Below are 16,649 nucleotides of genomic sequence, written 5' to 3' on the forward strand. Positions count from 1 at the left end.
TGTGTTTCTTTTAATGGCACTTAATATTCACTTGAGTAGCTGTAAAAACATTTCTCATTTTGTATTCCCTGCCAGAGAGACAGATTTCCAAACCCTGTTGTACTTTTTATTCCCAATATTTAACCTGTTATTGACAAATTTCATCATTTAGTTTCCGTCATTTCTGCCACTTGTCCTTGGTCTGTGGGACAAATTCAAACAGAATCTGTATTTCTGAGTGCCTGCTTTCCATCTTTTAGAACAAACCCTGGGATGTTCTGTGGTGACGAAGAGGCCGAAGCAACAAAGCAGTCAGAGAAAAATTTACGCTGTTGAGATGTTTCAACATTTTTCACCGTTTGACATTTTATAGAGCAAACAACTAATCAGATAATTAAAAACATATCTACAATGAAAATAATACTTTCCACCTTAAAAGCCGATAAATTAATAAACAATGGAAGAAATATTTTACATCATTTAAGCTCGTAAAATGTGAATTTTTCTGGTTTCTTACTGAATAGTTTAGACAAAACATGACATTTGAGGAAATATTTTAACCTTTTTCTGACATTTTTTAAACTAAAAAAAACTAATCAGATGATCAGTTTTTTTAAAAATGCAATAAAAAGAATTGTTAGTTGCAGCTCTAAAATCGATCAATTTTTTCTACATTGTACATCATTTAAGCTGCTTCATTGTGAATATTTTCTGGTTTATTTCCTCCTCTATGTCAGTAAACGGAATACCTTTGGACAGAACGTGATGTGTGGCAGTTATTTAGTAGTAATTTTCTTATTTTAGTCCCTTGTGTTACCTTTAAGCATCTTATCGACTTGTTTCTCTTTACATTTTATTTTATCCAGATGTATATTCACCATGCCTTATACATTGTCTTTATTATATCTTTATTTGTACTTGTGTAAATCTGGTTTTGCTTCTTTTTTGCTCTTATCTGTATCCAGCTGCTGCAACATTAACACTAAACGTCACTGGTGAGGGATCAATACAGTTTATCTTGTCAAATTTAGCTGTTTTGGGGTGTGGAAATCTGTTTGTAACATGTTTAAATTACTTGCACAGCATATTGAACTGCATTCTTTTGTTTGCAAGGATAAAGTTTGATTGATTGATTGTGATGATGAGCAGATCATCTACAGAAGCAGGAGGGAGGAGCTTCATCTCGTCTCTAAGAAGCTTTTCTAAGCTGCACTTTGAATTCTCACGGCAGCGTCACTGAACTGAAACCAGCCACAACACCGGACCGGATTTTTCCACTGATTTAGCTTCTAATTCTGAGGACACAGTATCGGAGTCTCAGGTGTCTCTCCAGGTCTGAGCTCACCTGGCGGCCAGCTGGGCCAGCCTCTCCTTCTCGTCGGACACCTCCTTGTAGAGTCGCCTCCTCTGCTGCTGCAGCGATAACTCCTCCTCCTGAAGCTGCTTCTCGTATCTGACGGACACACGAACATGACTGATTGTGTTGGAGAACAGGCCGCTGCTGTTCACATAAACAGCATTTATTAAACACTGATGGTGTCTCATTAAGCTGCTGCAAACATCTGGGAGACTCGTTAATTGTGACAGTGTGGCTGCAGGTGGAGTCAGATTGTTCTTTCTCTGTCACCATGATGTCAACACTTTCACAAACGGTCAGAAATAAACTGCTGAGACTGAAGCCACCTTCACGCTTTTGATGCATTAAATTCACCACAGACGGCTTAACTTTCTCTTTATCTGAATCTGTAATTGTTTTGATAATTGTTTACCCAGGTTGAGTATTTTCTTTAGGAAAGCAAAGTCCAAATTCTGTGTTTAAAGCTTCTTACATGTAAATATGTTCTGGTTTCTTTTCTCCTGTATGATGGGAATCTGAACAAAACAAGACATATGAGGACAACTTCTCTGGCTTTGGGAAACACTGATGGACATTTTTCACCATTTTATCGACCAAACAACTATTAGATAAATCAAGACGATAACCAGCATAAATTAAAACAGTCCTTCATGTATTCATTTGTGCATTTTTCCACATAGCCTTTAGAGAACATACACTTAACACAGAAAGTCTGACATTAAAACTTATATAATGTGGGTGTACGGGGTTGTGGTCTTGTGCAGAAGGCCCGTTCTAAATGAATGAACCGGTACCTCTGCTTGGCCTGCTCCCTCTCTCTCTGGCACTGCTCCTCCTTCTCCTTCTCCAGCTGCTGTCGGAGCTCCTCACACTGCCGGACGTATCGCTGGGCGGCCCGGTCGTCCGCCTGCAGCAGCTCCGCCTCGTGGAGCGTTCGCAGCTTCTTCAGCTCCTGTTTGTGCTTCGATATCAGCTTCTGGATCTCTGGCTCCAGACCTGAAGGGGGGAGGAGGAGGAACAGACCAGGGTTCATGCTCTGGGGCTGGTCACGGCCTGCACAACCTTTACGGCTCACAAGGGACTATTTGCCAGGAGGAAAGAAAGTGATGCATGTTTTCTTTACAATTCAGGACACTCTTGCCTCAAACTCCAGTAAGGCAGTTCTATTTTAAAACCACATACTGGTGACAACTGAAGCAAACATGCCAGAGAAGCAACCAAGTAAAGAAACACAAACACAGGTTCAGGCTGTGAGTGTACAAACGGCTCATCAGAACTTCCTGACAGCTGACTGACATCTCATGGAACCAGCTCATCACAACAAACTGTGGAACAACGATGTCAGTGAACAGCAGCTCTTTGTTTATTTACCCATAATAAGCAAAAATACGCAACAAAAACCCCTAAAAAAAACCCAAACTATATTTACTGTAGCATCTGTTGAGTTTACATTACTCGGTGTGTTTTACAAGTTCAGTGTCCAAAAAAGCAAAAGTTTCCTGCATCCACACTACCGTTCAACAGTTTGGGGTCACTTAGAAATGTCCTTAATTTTGAAAGAAAAGCTGTTTTTTTTCAGTGAAGCTAACATTAAATGAATGATAAATACAGTGTAGACATTGTTAATGTGGTAAATGACTATTCTAGCTGGAAACAGCTGATTTTTAATGGAATATCTCCATAGGGGTACAGAGGAACATTTCCAGCAACCATCACTCCTGTGTTCTAATGCTACATTGTGTTAGCTAATGGTGATGAAAGGCTCATTGATGGTTAGAAAACCCTTGTGCAGTTATGTTAGCACATGGATAAAAGTGTGAGTTTTACTGGAAAACATGGCATATTCTGGGTGGCCCCAAACCTTTGAACAGTCCTGTAATAGAGACCATGGGATCTGGAGGCTGCTGCTATGTTCAGCTGCTGGAAAGTCAGTATGAAAAAAGCTGGAGCTAAAACATTCAAATACATGTTGTAGAAAAAAAACAATAGGCTGATATTTTTGTCATTTCACAAAGAAAATATCTTTTAGGTTTTGCTGTCTTATAAAGCCATACATTGCATGGCATCTAGAATGAAGTGCAACGTTCAAAGCAGAGCGTGGCGTTCTCACTGAAAACTCTGGTTCACACGGTGACGGCGGCTGCTGCATTTTAGGAAAATTCCACTCTGGAGGCTGTGCTCAAAAGTTTCAGTTTTAGGTCGTCTAAACCGGGCCTAAGTCCTCTGGGACAGACTCCAGCCCCCCACCACCCTAATGAGGACAAAGCGGTGTGTAGATGATGGATGTTTCTCAGGGAACATGTGAAGCCGTGGCTCAAAAGTGACCAACAGTCACATCACACCAAGTTAGCGCTTCTTCATTTCTTGTACAACAAATAATCAAAGAAATTCCACTTTCATTTTTTCCGTTTATGATTTCTGACAATGGAACCGTGTCATACTACAATAAAGACCTACAGCGATCCCTGGTTTATCACAGGGGTTCGGTTCTAGAACAATCCCCAAAGTAGCGACCTCATATATTTTATTATTTATATATATTTTAAGGCTTTATAAAACCTCTCCACACTCTTATAAACACATCATATGCTCCTAAACATGACGTGCTGCTATCGATTTGAAATGGACCAGGCGAGATGCTGAACGCTGCTACAGGAGGCTGATGACACGGTCACTGAGCCAATCAGAGCCCAGCACTGGACACTACGCAGTTTATTTCAATTTAACATTCTTTAATCACCCGTTTTATATTTTTATATTATTTCCTAGTTTTTAGGCTATAAAATGCTTATTTTACCGCAAAAATAATTAAAACAATAAACATAAAAATACCTATATACCACTAAATCCCGCAATTTAGCAAAAAAATCGTCGATAAAAAAGTTTGACGTGCAATTTAAAAAACTCCTGTTGTTGTGAAAAATGAGCCCACGAGACCAAACAACATCCAGGAGCTGTGGTTAAGACCAGCTGCTTGTTAAATATTTGCAGATTCGCTTCATCTCAACTAACCTTTACAGTTCTAGAGTAACATCTGCTACACTGACATTATCTGTGACACCCGGACACGAGGATGTTCAGACGTGAACAAAAGCATCACTGATAGAAGACATAAAAACTCAGGGAGTGTTCCTCATCCTGTTCTAATGTCCTTATTTGCTTTAACAGAGCTTCAGTAAAGACGCTTTTATGTCAGGTTTCAGACCTTTGACTGTGATCTCTTTGATCTTCTTGGTTTTCTCGTCAATCCATTTCTCCCGGCGGATCTTCTCCGTGGCACTCATCAGGTCCTTTAACTTCTTGATCTCCTGTGGAGGGAGTCAGGAGGAGAAAGGGTGAATCATGGCGTCGCAGTGAAGTGATGTTAAAGTGATGAGGACCTTTATTACAGCAGCAGGGAAGCGTTTGCCTTAGTAAACAAAGGGCGGCTACTTTTAGGTCACTTTTTACAACAACTGCAGTGATGAATGAATGAGAAAATGAACAAAATGTAAATGTAGAAATAAATGATATAAAGACTGAGGAGACTCACATGCAGACAGACTGTCCAAGAGCAGTGATGAGGGACAGACAAATGAAATGAAAACGATGGTAGGATGAGGGAGATGATTGTGCCAAAGATGACCAAGTTAGAGGAGGAAAATAAGAGTTACCTCGCACAAGGGACCGAGAATTTGCCACACCTGAAGGTTGGAAAAAACAAACATAAAGACGAGGATGGAGAGCGAAGAGGAAGGAGGGAGGGGAAAAAAGAGAGAAAGACAGTTAAACAAAAGCAGCACTGCTAGAAAGATACAGATACAGTCACAGGGAAGCAGAGCAGCAGCAGCTATCGGCAGCGAAAACTCAGAAGTGAATGTGTGGAAAATTTGAATCAGGTGGAGTTTGTCTGAGCCGTCTCACCATTTCATGCTGCTCCTGCATCTGTGCGATCTTCTTGGTGTACTTCTGGTCCACCTGCTTCAGTTCTCCCACCACTCCTTCACAGCGCTCGCTCAGAGCCTTTTTATCGTTGATGAGCTGAACACAGAGCAGATTTTAGACCAGAGAAAGAAAGACAGAACATATTTTAGAGCAGGGAAACAGACCTAGAACATATTTCAGATCAGAAAGAGAAGGACGACACAATATTTAGACCACAGAAAAAGAGGTAAAACATCTTTTAAGACCAGAGAAGAAGACGCAAAACATATTTAGACCAAAGAAAAAGATGAAAGAATATATTTTAAACTACAGAAACATAATGCATTTTAGACCACAGACAGAAAGATGACATTATTTAGATCAGACAAGGAGAGCAACAACATATTTTATACCAGAAAAAAGGGGGACATTTTACTAATTTCTAATTTGACAGTTGCCTTGTTTAGACCCTCCAGAAAAACGCGGGCAAAAATCCTTGATTATGTGAATAAATATGGGGGGTTTTATGCCATTTTATGCGGGGAAATTGCGGAAAGTAGCAAAGTATGCGAATAGTTGTGAAATATGCAAAAATATGCGCGATTCACCTGCCGTCTGGCCACAGAGGGATGTGTCCTCTAATCAGACACTGGGTCTGCTGCGGGGTTACTGGACTGACAGCCTGTGTGTTGGGAGGGGGAGAAGCTCACAGCAGCACCTGCTGCTTGTTGTGGACAGCAAATGCAGAATGATCCCAGTTTTCCTGTCAGTCTCCAATTTGTGGCTAGTCGCTTTTGACAAAAAAGTCGCTAGGACGCTTTGGAAAGTCGCTAGATTTAGCGAGAAAGTCGCCAAGTTGGCAACACTGGCACCGCACTCCACATCAGCTCGTGCTTCTAGTGTGTGTGTGTGAATGCACGAACTGATGACGTCAGGCCGGGCGTCACATAAAAACTCACAACTCCATTTATATTGGTTATAGTTTTCTCATTTTATGCCGAAATTGTGAAATCAAGCGGGACCAGCATATTTCTCTTTTTTTTCGTGGAATTGTGAGATTCTTGCAGGAATTATGCGTCGTTTTGCGGGGATTATGCGGCCTTTTGGGAAATAATTGATCCCCGCATAATCAGCAGCATTTTGGCGATTAATGCGGGAATTCATGCGATCACATAATCGCGTTTTTCTGAAGGGTCTACTTGTTGTGCAGTTTTCAGAGAGTGCTTTACAAAGTAGTACTAATGAATATGAAAGCTTTGGTCAGAACCCACTAATCGCCACTGAAGACTCTGCCATGGTGACCAGCTACAGGCTAAACCCCCACAATGCTCTCTGCTTGCCAACACACTACAGTAATGAACACAAACTATCAGCAGTCTTTCATGTCATTAAACAGTAAGAGGCTCCACCTGGTGGTGCAGGGAGGTACTACAGCTGATCTCCAACATATTTTCTGACGTCGGACGTCTCATCTTTTACCATACTGGTTAGAATATTTTTAATAACGATCCATCCCTGATGCGTACCTGATCGATGAAGGTGAGGTGTCTCTGGATGGTGGCTTCATATTGTTCCTTCTGGAGCTGGAAGTTCCTGCTCAGCTCCTTCTCGGTCTCCTTCACATGTCTGACGGTCAGCTCCCTCTGCTGGGCCTGACGGACAGAAAACAGAGCCGTGAGCGTCGTATTCTGCAGCCAACGGGATGAAAAACAGCAATATGTGTGCGTCTTTCCCACCAGTGCCATCTGCAGCATGTTGACGGTGCGTTTTTTCTCCTCCAGCTCCATTTTGATTCTCATCATGGAGCCGGTGACTTCGGCGGCGGTGGCTGACGCCTGCTCCACGCCGACTAGCTCCTCCTCGGACAGGACAGCCTGAAAACACACAGGAGCCATCGGTTAATCTGAAAACTCAACAGCAGTAACAGGATTAACACAGGCTACATCCACACTAATACGCTTCCATTTTAAAACATGACTTTGCTATGTTTATGCCTAGCGACCGCACAGCCGCAAAGATTTAGGACCTTAAATGAGAGGCTTTTGGAAATGTTGCTGACCCCACTTTCATTCCAGGTGTTGCTGAGCTTGTTGTCTCCACTAGCAGCTGCTGTGCACTTAAGGAAATGTCTGGTCTTACTTTTCGTCATTGCTGTTCGATCTCTGCAGTATTTTCTAACTTTCTGTTTCGTGCTGACACCAGCATGCCTAGTGCAGCTCAATGACCATCAAACATCTCTCCACAACTTTCATTTAAATATTTCCTGGTTTGGCTAAAAGATCCTCATTACTTCAAGGAACAAAACACAATATTGACTTCAAGATATCTGAATCAATAAAGACAGCTGCTTGTTTGGAGCTAAAGCTAAGTGTCGGTTTGCTACGTGAGAAGTCCAGCAGTATCTGACCTCTCTGTGCGATCCGGAGGTGACTGAGCGAGGCCTCTCCTGCTCAGACTTCTCCATCTCATCCAGGAAGCTCATGATGCTCTGCAGCTTGGCCTCGGAGAGCAGAGCGCCCCCGTCTGGCAGCGCCGGATGGTGGCTCAGCTGGCCGTGACGCTCCAGGTTGTCGGTGGTCAGAGAGTTGGATTCCCCGTCCTTCAGGAGACGCAGATTATAACCATGAAATCAAAAAAATAACATCAAACACAAAGGCTGAATGACTAAGAAGGACTCCTGACCTCGTCTATCCAGGCGTACTTTTCTTTGCGGTAACACTTTGGCTCCGACAGCCTCTCCGGTTCCTCCTCCAGCAGCTTCAGGGTGTCCAGCAGCTCGTTCAGGGTGGTTTTGGACTGAGCCCTGCTGGACAGAGCGCCCTGCCGCTGGTCCTCCACGCTCACAGACCTCTGCAGGATCTCCTGGAGCACAGAGGTCACAAACCTGCTTAAAATTTGACTTCAGGGTAGTTCCATCCCCCCAAAAATGGAGGGAGGAGCTCATGTTCCACTGTCGTAGAGCCTCTCTCTGTTTGTCAGTTTTCTAGTGATTGCACTCTCTCTTAATCCCTGTCCATTCCTGCAGATCATATGCATACATCTTCCTCTTCCTTTCTTTCCATTAATGCTGTCTTCAATAACAACAGTTCATTGTCTCTCAAGATGTTCTCATTCACCATTTCCAAAACCTTTGCATTCGGATATTTGTTGTCCAACTGATGCTTAATGTTCTCCTCCAGCCCCACACCTCAGATGCTTCTAGTCTTTTTGCCAGTTCTTTGTTCAACGTCCACGTTTCCACTTCATACAGAAGCACTGACCAGATACAGCACATAACCATTCACTTCCTTGTTGTTATTCCAGTTTTATTTTATTCCAGAAACTTCTGAAGTTTTGTGAAACTCTCACTACAAACAAGACAACATTTAGAACTGAAAGAATACGGATGACTGGAGCTGGCACGTCAACTAGAAGCTGTGATAAATAAAAAGCAAATGAGACAGAATGGAGAAAGAAACAGTACAGAAAGACACACATGAATCTAATGGGGAGGCTAAGGACATGCCTGTGCACCAATTAGAGAGCCGAGTTAAAGGCGGTCCCACTCCATCAGTTTTGACCAGTGACATTGTTCCACATTCCATAAAAAGACTCCGTATACTGTGAACTTGATCCATTACTGGGAAGACACCTTTGTTAACTGTAGTCCTCTGAACAGTAACGGTCCTTGATATCAAGCTACCTGGCACATCAGAATGAACAACGTCAACTGAGAGAAGTTGCCTGTCTGCAATCTCAAAAAAACGAACACGCTCAACAATTACTACAAACATTTCACAATGATTATTATGACGATAATTATGAATGAGTGCAGTTCTTTACCTGTGAACTCTGGGAGCCTCGGCAGTTGGACAAAGCTGGAGAAACAGCTCTGAAGCTCAGCTCGCCTAAATCAGCCATGACATTTAAATTGGAGTCTGTGGAAACACGTGTTCAGATTTAAACATGACTCAGCAGCTTTAAGTGGACATGAAGATGTGTTTGATGCTTTAATGCAGACACACAGTACAGACCTGTGTTCTTTGTCTTCACGTCGGTCGGTGACATCAGGCTGTTGTTGCTCGGTGAAGTCGGACTTTTGTTGCTCAGAGAAATCTTGAGCAGCTTCTTCCGTCCCACCACTGCAGCTGGCCTCAGGTTTTCCAGATCCACCTCGGCTGGATGATGAACTTCTGCAGCCCGAGTTGCTCTTTTCTGCTGCAGCTGCAACGCACCACCAGAGGGCGATAAAGGACAAGACATCAGCATCACCATAAAGCAGCTCCAGCTCAGACACAGAGATTGGAGACTAAAAAAAGCTCGTACATCAGATGTGTTGACCTGAGCAGCAGCAAGCCGAGCCAGACGAGCCTTCTCTTTACGGATCACTTTCCTGTCGCTCTCCTGATGCTGCTGCTCCACACAAACTTCCTCCTCCGCTCTGACCTGCTGCTCCTGCAAGGGAAAGTAAAAGAGGGTTTTAAAAGTATCAGGAGAAAGACAAGAGCTAAAGCAGTGAAACTAGAAGGTAAAGATCTATTTACCTGTGAACACTGGGAGCCTCTGTGGCTGGACAAAGCTGGAGAAATGGCTCTGAAGCTCAGCTCCACGAGGTCGACCACAACATTCAAATTAGAGTCTGTGGAAACACATAATTAATCAATACACTGATCAGAATCATGCTACATGTGTCCCTCTACTGGCAGCTATTAGAGGATATGGAGATGTTTTAGGTGTAATGTAGGAAGTTGTAATGAAGCCTGCGTGAGCACATAGTGTTGAATACAAACCTTTTCTACATTATGACACTATTTATGTGCAGTAGAGCTGCAACAGATGACTATTTTCACTGTCAATTAATCTGTCATTTATATTCTCATTAGTTTACTCAGTTGTTTGGTCTATAAAATGCCAGAAAATGCAAAAAAAAAGTCAACCAGTGTCTCACACAGCCCAAAGATCTTCACTTTACTGTCATAGAAGAATACAGAAAGCAGAAAATGTTCATGTTTTAAAAGCTCCAATCACAGATATTTGGCCACAAATTCAAAAGTTGACAACTAATTGATAAATAGTTGCACCAGAAAAAAGAAAAAAAAAAAAAACTTATTTGAGAATGTCTACAAATCCCTTTCCATCTAATCGTTCTTAGAGAATCCATAATATGAGGCACTGTATCTTCAAACAAGTAAAAATCAAACTTGTGTGTGAGGTTCAAACAGATGAACAGACCTGTGTTCTTAGTCTTGACGTCTGTCGGTGACATCGGGCTGTTGTTGCTCGGTGAGGCCGGGCTTTTGTTGGTCGCTGATATCTTTGGCGGTTTCCTCCGTCCCACCACACCAGCCTGCCTCAGACATTCCAGCTCCACCTCGGCTGCATGTTGAACCTCTGCTGCCCGCTGAGCTCTTTTCTGCTGCAGCTCCTAGAAGACACCACCAGAGGGCGAGCAATGAACCAAAGAAGGCATCCACACAGGGGCTTGGACCAAACAATGTTAGAATGTTCACATGAACTACATTTTCTTGTATATGTTGGGGTCACAGAGTTTATGTGACATTTAACTGACAAAGTAGATTTGGATTCAAACTGCATCCAAAACCTGGAGTTAATCAGTGTTTAGCTTCAGAAGAGTTTTCTGTCTTCTCGTCTTTTCATGTCAGTCCAGAAAGTTTCTGGAACTGTTTGAGTCACTGAAACTTCTAAAAGTAGGCCTGTTCTACAGACTGGGCATGACTACAAAGACGTGATTTCAACCAAAGAAGGAGAGCTGCATTATGGGAAGTACAGAATCCAGTGTCACACATATTAAGGACTAACAGTGACTCTATCTGAGCCTCTGCTGCATCAGTTCATCAGAACCGTCTCTTATAAGTCTCCAGTCTTTAGGTCATTACAGTAATAAATTGAACTCTCAGGCGTATCACAGTTGGGCACCTGGATGGCAGCGAGGCGGGCCAGTCGAGCTTTCTCCTCACGAATCCGTTTTCTGTCTTCGTCCTTCTTCTGCTGCTGCTCCAAGCGACCGTCCTCCTCTGTTCTCTCCTCCCACTCCTACAAAGGGAGACACGGACAATAGAAATATAAACTGGTGAAGACGATGGAGAATGAAAGGTAAGGAGCAAACAGCCTGGAGGAAGGCAGATACCTTTCTTTTTTTGAGCGTGGCCTGGCTGGTGTGATGTCTCGTGGCTCGGCGTCTGTACCAGCGCTGAATAGTGACTGCTGCCTGGTTCACCTGCTGAATGAACCTTCAGACAGAAAAGAGAAGCGCTGTGAGCCACACAACAGAACACTAAACACAGCAGAACTGTAGAAACAGTGCTGTGTGTTTGTGACCTTTCAGCCTCCTCCTCTGTCACCTCCCTCCTCCGGGACAGAACCGGGCTGCCTCGCTGAGCCGACACTGGAGACCTGTTGTTGGAGGTGGAGGACGCCGAGGAGAAATTCTTCTGGGACTTAGTGAGGGATCCATTTTCTAGGGACACCTCATCGTTTGCTGTGGCCTTCAGGATGTTACTGAAAGAAGAACATCATGGGAAAAATCAGAGAAACTTCAAGCATGACACCCAGATTTGATTGGGAAGTTGTTTTTATGCACATGAAAACATTTTAAATCTCCTTAACTTGAATTCTAGAGGTGCATTTGAAATTCATGCCACTTTAAAAAAAAAAAAAAGCATCAAAAGTACACCATTATCAGAGTCAGAAACTGTAAAAACAGAAATTATTGCTTAATTTTCAACTTTCCATGTTGAAACTAATCCCTGACTGTGCAGTTTCTTCTGGAAAAGGATCCAAATCTGAGTTGTTTTTTGGCCTTTTAAGCCTTTACTTTATAGGACAGTGGAGAGAGAGAGAGAGGAAACATTGGTAGAAGAGTGGGGGAACGACATGCAGTAAATGTTCATGGGTTGGAAACAAACCAATGGCTGCTGCTTTGGGGACGACAGTGCATGTTTGTGGGTCGCCTGCTCAGCCAGCTGGGAGAACCAAAACTACTTTATTTTACATGGCACAGTTTAAAACTATCCAAAAATACATATTCTGTAAAAAATAAAATTGATCAGAGCGACTGAGAAGCCATGACGGACTCAGCTTTTGGACTGTTGGGCTGAACTGCAGGCAGTGTTTGCACAGAGTAGAGAGGGAAATCAAACATACTGGATCATTCAAATAAACACACCATGGCTCAGAAACAGGAAGCAGAGGACATGGTTGTTGTCTGGACAGGTTGTAAAAACTGAAGTAATATCCAGGGGATGGGATCAGCAAGTTCTGATTCTAGCGGAAAGTTGTTGACGCGCACGGGGGGGGGGGCAGCGACTTCCAATCGCTGGGCCGTTTACAATCGTCGTTAACAAGCTATCGTTAACGTCGTTACCATCGCGTGGGAGTATCAGCGACAATAAAGTGTTCAAACTTGTGAAATCAGCGTTCAAATAAATGAAATCGGCGGAAATCCGTGGATCCGCGGTAAATTCCCATCCCTGAAAAAAAGCGGAATTCCGCAAATTCGCGGAAAAATCACATCCCTGAATATCTATACCCCAGTTTTACCCCCAGTGTAGGTAACACCTGGGGGCATTTGGCAAAGTAATGTACATGCTAACTGCAGTTTCTTTAACTTTTGTAAAGCAAATAATCTAAGAAATTCACCTTTCATTTGTCTTCTGTTATAATTTATGGCAGTCTAACTGTGTCATACTGCATTATGACAACATTGTATGACTACAACATTTCTGAGTTCTCTCTCCTTCTTCATGGTTGTTCTGTTTCCATAGAGGCGCAGGACTTTAGATTGCAGTGAAAAATGAACCCACAGTGAGTAAAAACATCACAGGCGTGAACTGAAGATGAACTGACATTGAGTGCAGGCTGGTATCAGTTGTGATGTAATAATAAACAGGATTTATCACTGAACCCGTGCCATGTGATTGCGATAATTACAGGACGTACTTGAAGGACGGCTTCTGGTTGGAGCTCTTCGGTGTGAGCGGCTTCTCAGAATAGTTGTTGTGTAAGATGGTGGTGACAGAGTTCCCCACAGCTCCCTTGTTGCTCCTAAAAAACAGAAAGAGGAACAATGAGACTCTCCAGTGGGCAGATATGAATCATAAACTGGGCTAAAGATGCTGAAAACATCACAGCTGCTTTCCTTCACTTCACCTCCTCCAGGCGTTACAGTAACTGAAATCTGAACACGCTTTGACACAGATTCTTACCGTGTTACAAACTCGGCCCACGCAGATTTTTCTCACTATTTTCATGGAGGAGAGACATTTGAAGTGTGTGGGTGGAAATTCCTGAAGCTACTATCAGCTGCTGTGATCAACAGGTATGAAACACGAGGAGCAGCTGGAGACAGAATGCAGCAGTGCCGGTAGTCGCCTGGACTATTGTGTTGTTTGTGTGCGGATGAGAGACGCTGCCCACCTGTTGTTGGCGGTGAAGGTGGCGGCCAGAGCAATGCCAGGTTCCCTCTTCTTCAGGCCGGTGGGGGAGTCGACGCTGCCGGTACTGCGGGAGCTGGAGTGGAGGGGGAAGGCTCTGGGCTGGTCGTCCTGAACACAGGACAACAAACACTCATATTACTGGTGTGAAACCTGACACCTTATAGTTGATTTTAGAATAGAATGCCTTTATTATCATTACACAACCAGACAGAGAGCTGCCCCTTAGAAGTGCAAACACATAAATACTACACAGCAAACAGTCTGCATTCATTCAGTACCAATACTGCACCAGTAAAATGCACTACAGTGTGTTGGATTCAGAGGTTGGATTCATGTGGGAGCTCAGGGCGGTTCAGGCTTTAGGGATGAAGCTGTTCTTCAGTCTATGGTACGGGGAGGCTAGAAATGCCTTTTGGAACAAAAAAAACACCCAGTTTAAATCAATCTCTAATGCAGAACAAGAAGACATCCTAGCTTTCTCTTTCTGTGCGATTTTGCTTCATAGGGCCACCGGCATTTTATGAAATACCACAATTCTGCTCAAAATTGTTATTTTTCTAGACAACGATCAATATACATCCTTGTATGTCTGACACATGAAAGGCTACGCTCATCCAGCCATAGACTATAGACTGTATATATAGTGGACGTAGCATCTGGCTCCAAAATTGAAGCCAACCCGGAAGTGTCAAAAACTTGCAATATCACGCCGTCCGCTAGGGTTGGCTCCAAAAAGCTTTTGCTCCATAGACCCCAATTCATCACCGGAAAAAATAAAATTTGATAGACTGATTTTCTACAGCTCAGGATTTTTTTTCCCGTTAGTTTTCATGGTCAAAATGAGAGATCAGGTGGCCGATCTTAAAATAAATCAATACTGAATTTTAAATAAATCGTTAAAGTTGGCGGAGCCAGGGGGCGTGGCTATACTTGATAGACAGTCTTGTCTGGAATGATTGACAGATCCTTTAGGGCAGAGAAGCCTCTGCGGTAAAATGTGGGTGGGATAAGAGAGTCTTCAGCTCTCAGTCTGGCCCGTGCATAGACTGGTCCTGCCCCTAGCTGCTCTCTGGTCCAGCCTGTTTGATGACGCTTTTTACGTCACTGGCTCCAAAAAATCCAAAATGGCGACCAGGAAGTAGCAAAATCCGGGCTTCATTTTCTCGGCGTTGAAACCAGCGGGTGACATCACGGTTAGTTCACACCTGGCTGAGACCTAATGTAAGGGGAGCTGCTCCATCAGTGTCCCTGTAGACCTGTCCTTGGTCCTCACACAACCTGAAGTTTGTCACCAAACTGTTCAGGAGGAAGCATCTTCTGCTTTCGTCCTTCAGCGTTGAACATCCTGAAGACATGGCTTGTTCTGGCTCGTGATACTGACGTATCTCTGGCAACTTCTGCCTTCAGTTTGGTTTTGATCACTGGCCTAGAAACGCTATATACGTTTCATGAAACCCGGTCATCATTATAGGTCTTTATCCTCACCTAAGTTCCTTAATTTCGTAACGTCTCTTTCTAAAACTTTTCAACCAGAGGAAAAGCTTCTGAAATAACAGTGTCATAGACATTATCTCTAACCCTAGCCCTGCCCAAATTACCTGAAAATAAAGCAAAAACCAACATGCAAGGTGTCCAAGAATAAATAAAATGAAGCACTTCAATTCACCTTTTGAAAAAAAAAAAAAGTCATAAAGAGCACAGATTTGAGGTAGAATACCCTACATTACTACTAATTTTTGTCTGTCAATCATGCTGCAAAGTCAGTATGTTGTGTGATCTGCCTGGATACAGAAACATAGCAGCTGGTTTATCATATGACAAAATGTTTAAAATGCTGGCTAAACTTACAACAATGCAAGCAACACAATACACGGAGAATTCTGGTTTTTGTGAGTGGTCATATGGTAATTTATTATTGTTTCTGGCCTATCAAGTGGCAAGTTTTCCTGAGAATCTTCTGGACAAACCACCAGTCTGATGAGCGACTGATGGTCAGCCTCCATGATTCTGATGATAAACTCTCATTGTGCGATTTAAAATGCACATATACGCCAGTAGCCAAAAGAAGCCGACTCTGTATACAAAATAAAGGTAAACAGTTGAGTTTTTATGGATACGTGGTTAATTTGAACTCATTACCGGCCTTTTGTAGAATTATAGCCCTCCCCTACTATTGGTTCAGGATTTGATGCCCCTGTAGCGCCTAGCAGAGGGAAACGGGTTGAACGGTGGAAAACCAGGACGTGAACCGGCAGCAGGAGGTCTCGATGTCTGTCAGGGAGGGGAGAGGTCAACCAACAATCTGCTGAGCTGCTTTAACGACCCTCTGAAGCCTTGCTGCAGCTAGACTTTGTATTATGGTAATGTTTGGAGCAAAAGGAGGTAACACGGGGAAAAACTGGGATTATTTTTAATACTTGTGATATTGACTACAGCTTAGTGCAGCTCGTACCCCTGAGATGTTACCATGAGACCAAATCCTTAGTGGCTGCACAATCTGCAGCGTATGAAGAAATCATCAAAAGACTTCCAGGATAAAACCAGTATTTTTGGCAGCAGGAGGAACAGACTCTCGGTGGACACTCCCACGTTTTTACAGCTTCAAACCAGTCAAACCCAGAGGTCTAACTTATTTACTGAATGTTTCCTCTGAGTTTGCTTCAGACTAACTGACAAACATCAAAGAAGTCATCAGAGTGGCTGCATTTGTGTGAACTGGTGGACAAGAGTTGAGTGTAAACTCAGCAGTTTGTGTGTCACAGATCTCAGCTCCAACATGTCAGATCATGTAAAAACAGCAGCTACCTTTGTGATCACCAACTGATAGAATTCTGTTTGCAAGTGTTCTGCTCCCAGCCTGTTCACCAACAAATAACCAGATAATCAAATAATAAAACATTCACAGATCATCTACAGATAACGTACTGGTTATTATTTCCAAGGAACCGATTTATGACTTGGACAGAAGGTACAAC

At 43.1% G+C, this 16,649-nt stretch overlaps 2 protein-coding genes across 3 annotated transcripts in view; one reads left to right on the forward strand and one right to left on the reverse strand.

Moving 5' to 3' along the window:
- LOC110964885 (gastrula zinc finger protein XlCGF57.1-like) overlaps positions 1-16,649 on the forward strand; it is a 205,431-nt gene that overhangs the window by 72,169 nt on the left and 116,613 nt on the right. The window lies entirely within an intron of this gene.
- The window catches only part of cep131 (centrosomal protein 131), a 38,680-nt gene that overhangs the window by 14,477 nt on the left and 7,554 nt on the right, over positions 1-16,649 (reverse strand). Inside the window, exons 5-23 of one of the 2 annotated variants that reach the window (XM_022213736.2) lie at positions 13,655-13,782; positions 13,178-13,282; positions 11,558-11,737; positions 11,367-11,469; positions 11,156-11,272; positions 10,451-10,643; positions 9,763-9,857; positions 9,545-9,673; positions 9,253-9,442; positions 9,062-9,156; positions 7,922-8,101; positions 7,647-7,838; positions 6,976-7,113; positions 6,766-6,891; positions 5,240-5,356; positions 4,990-5,019; positions 4,542-4,644; positions 2,131-2,332; positions 1,325-1,432 (exon numbers count right to left, since the gene is read on the reverse strand). In XM_022213736.2, the coding sequence (XP_022069428.2) occupies positions 1,325-1,432; positions 2,131-2,332; positions 4,542-4,644; positions 4,990-5,019; positions 5,240-5,356; positions 6,766-6,891; positions 6,976-7,113; positions 7,647-7,838; positions 7,922-8,101; positions 9,062-9,156; positions 9,253-9,442; positions 9,545-9,673; positions 9,763-9,857; positions 10,451-10,643; positions 11,156-11,272; positions 11,367-11,469; positions 11,558-11,737; positions 13,178-13,282; positions 13,655-13,782 (2,531 nt within the window). The remainder of the gene's footprint in view (positions 1-1,324; positions 1,433-2,130; positions 2,333-4,541; positions 4,645-4,989; positions 5,020-5,239; positions 5,357-6,765; positions 6,892-6,975; positions 7,114-7,646; positions 7,839-7,921; positions 8,102-9,061; positions 9,157-9,252; positions 9,443-9,544; positions 9,674-9,762; positions 9,858-10,450; positions 10,644-11,155; positions 11,273-11,366; positions 11,470-11,557; positions 11,738-13,177; positions 13,283-13,654; positions 13,783-16,649) is intronic. The other variant, XM_022213737.2, reaches the window with a different exon arrangement.

Source organism: Acanthochromis polyacanthus, chromosome 19 (genome assembly GCF_021347895.1).
Source record: "Acanthochromis polyacanthus isolate Apoly-LR-REF ecotype Palm Island chromosome 19, KAUST_Apoly_ChrSc, whole genome shotgun sequence".
NCBI classification, from domain to species: Eukaryota; Metazoa; Chordata; class Actinopteri; family Pomacentridae; genus Acanthochromis; species Acanthochromis polyacanthus.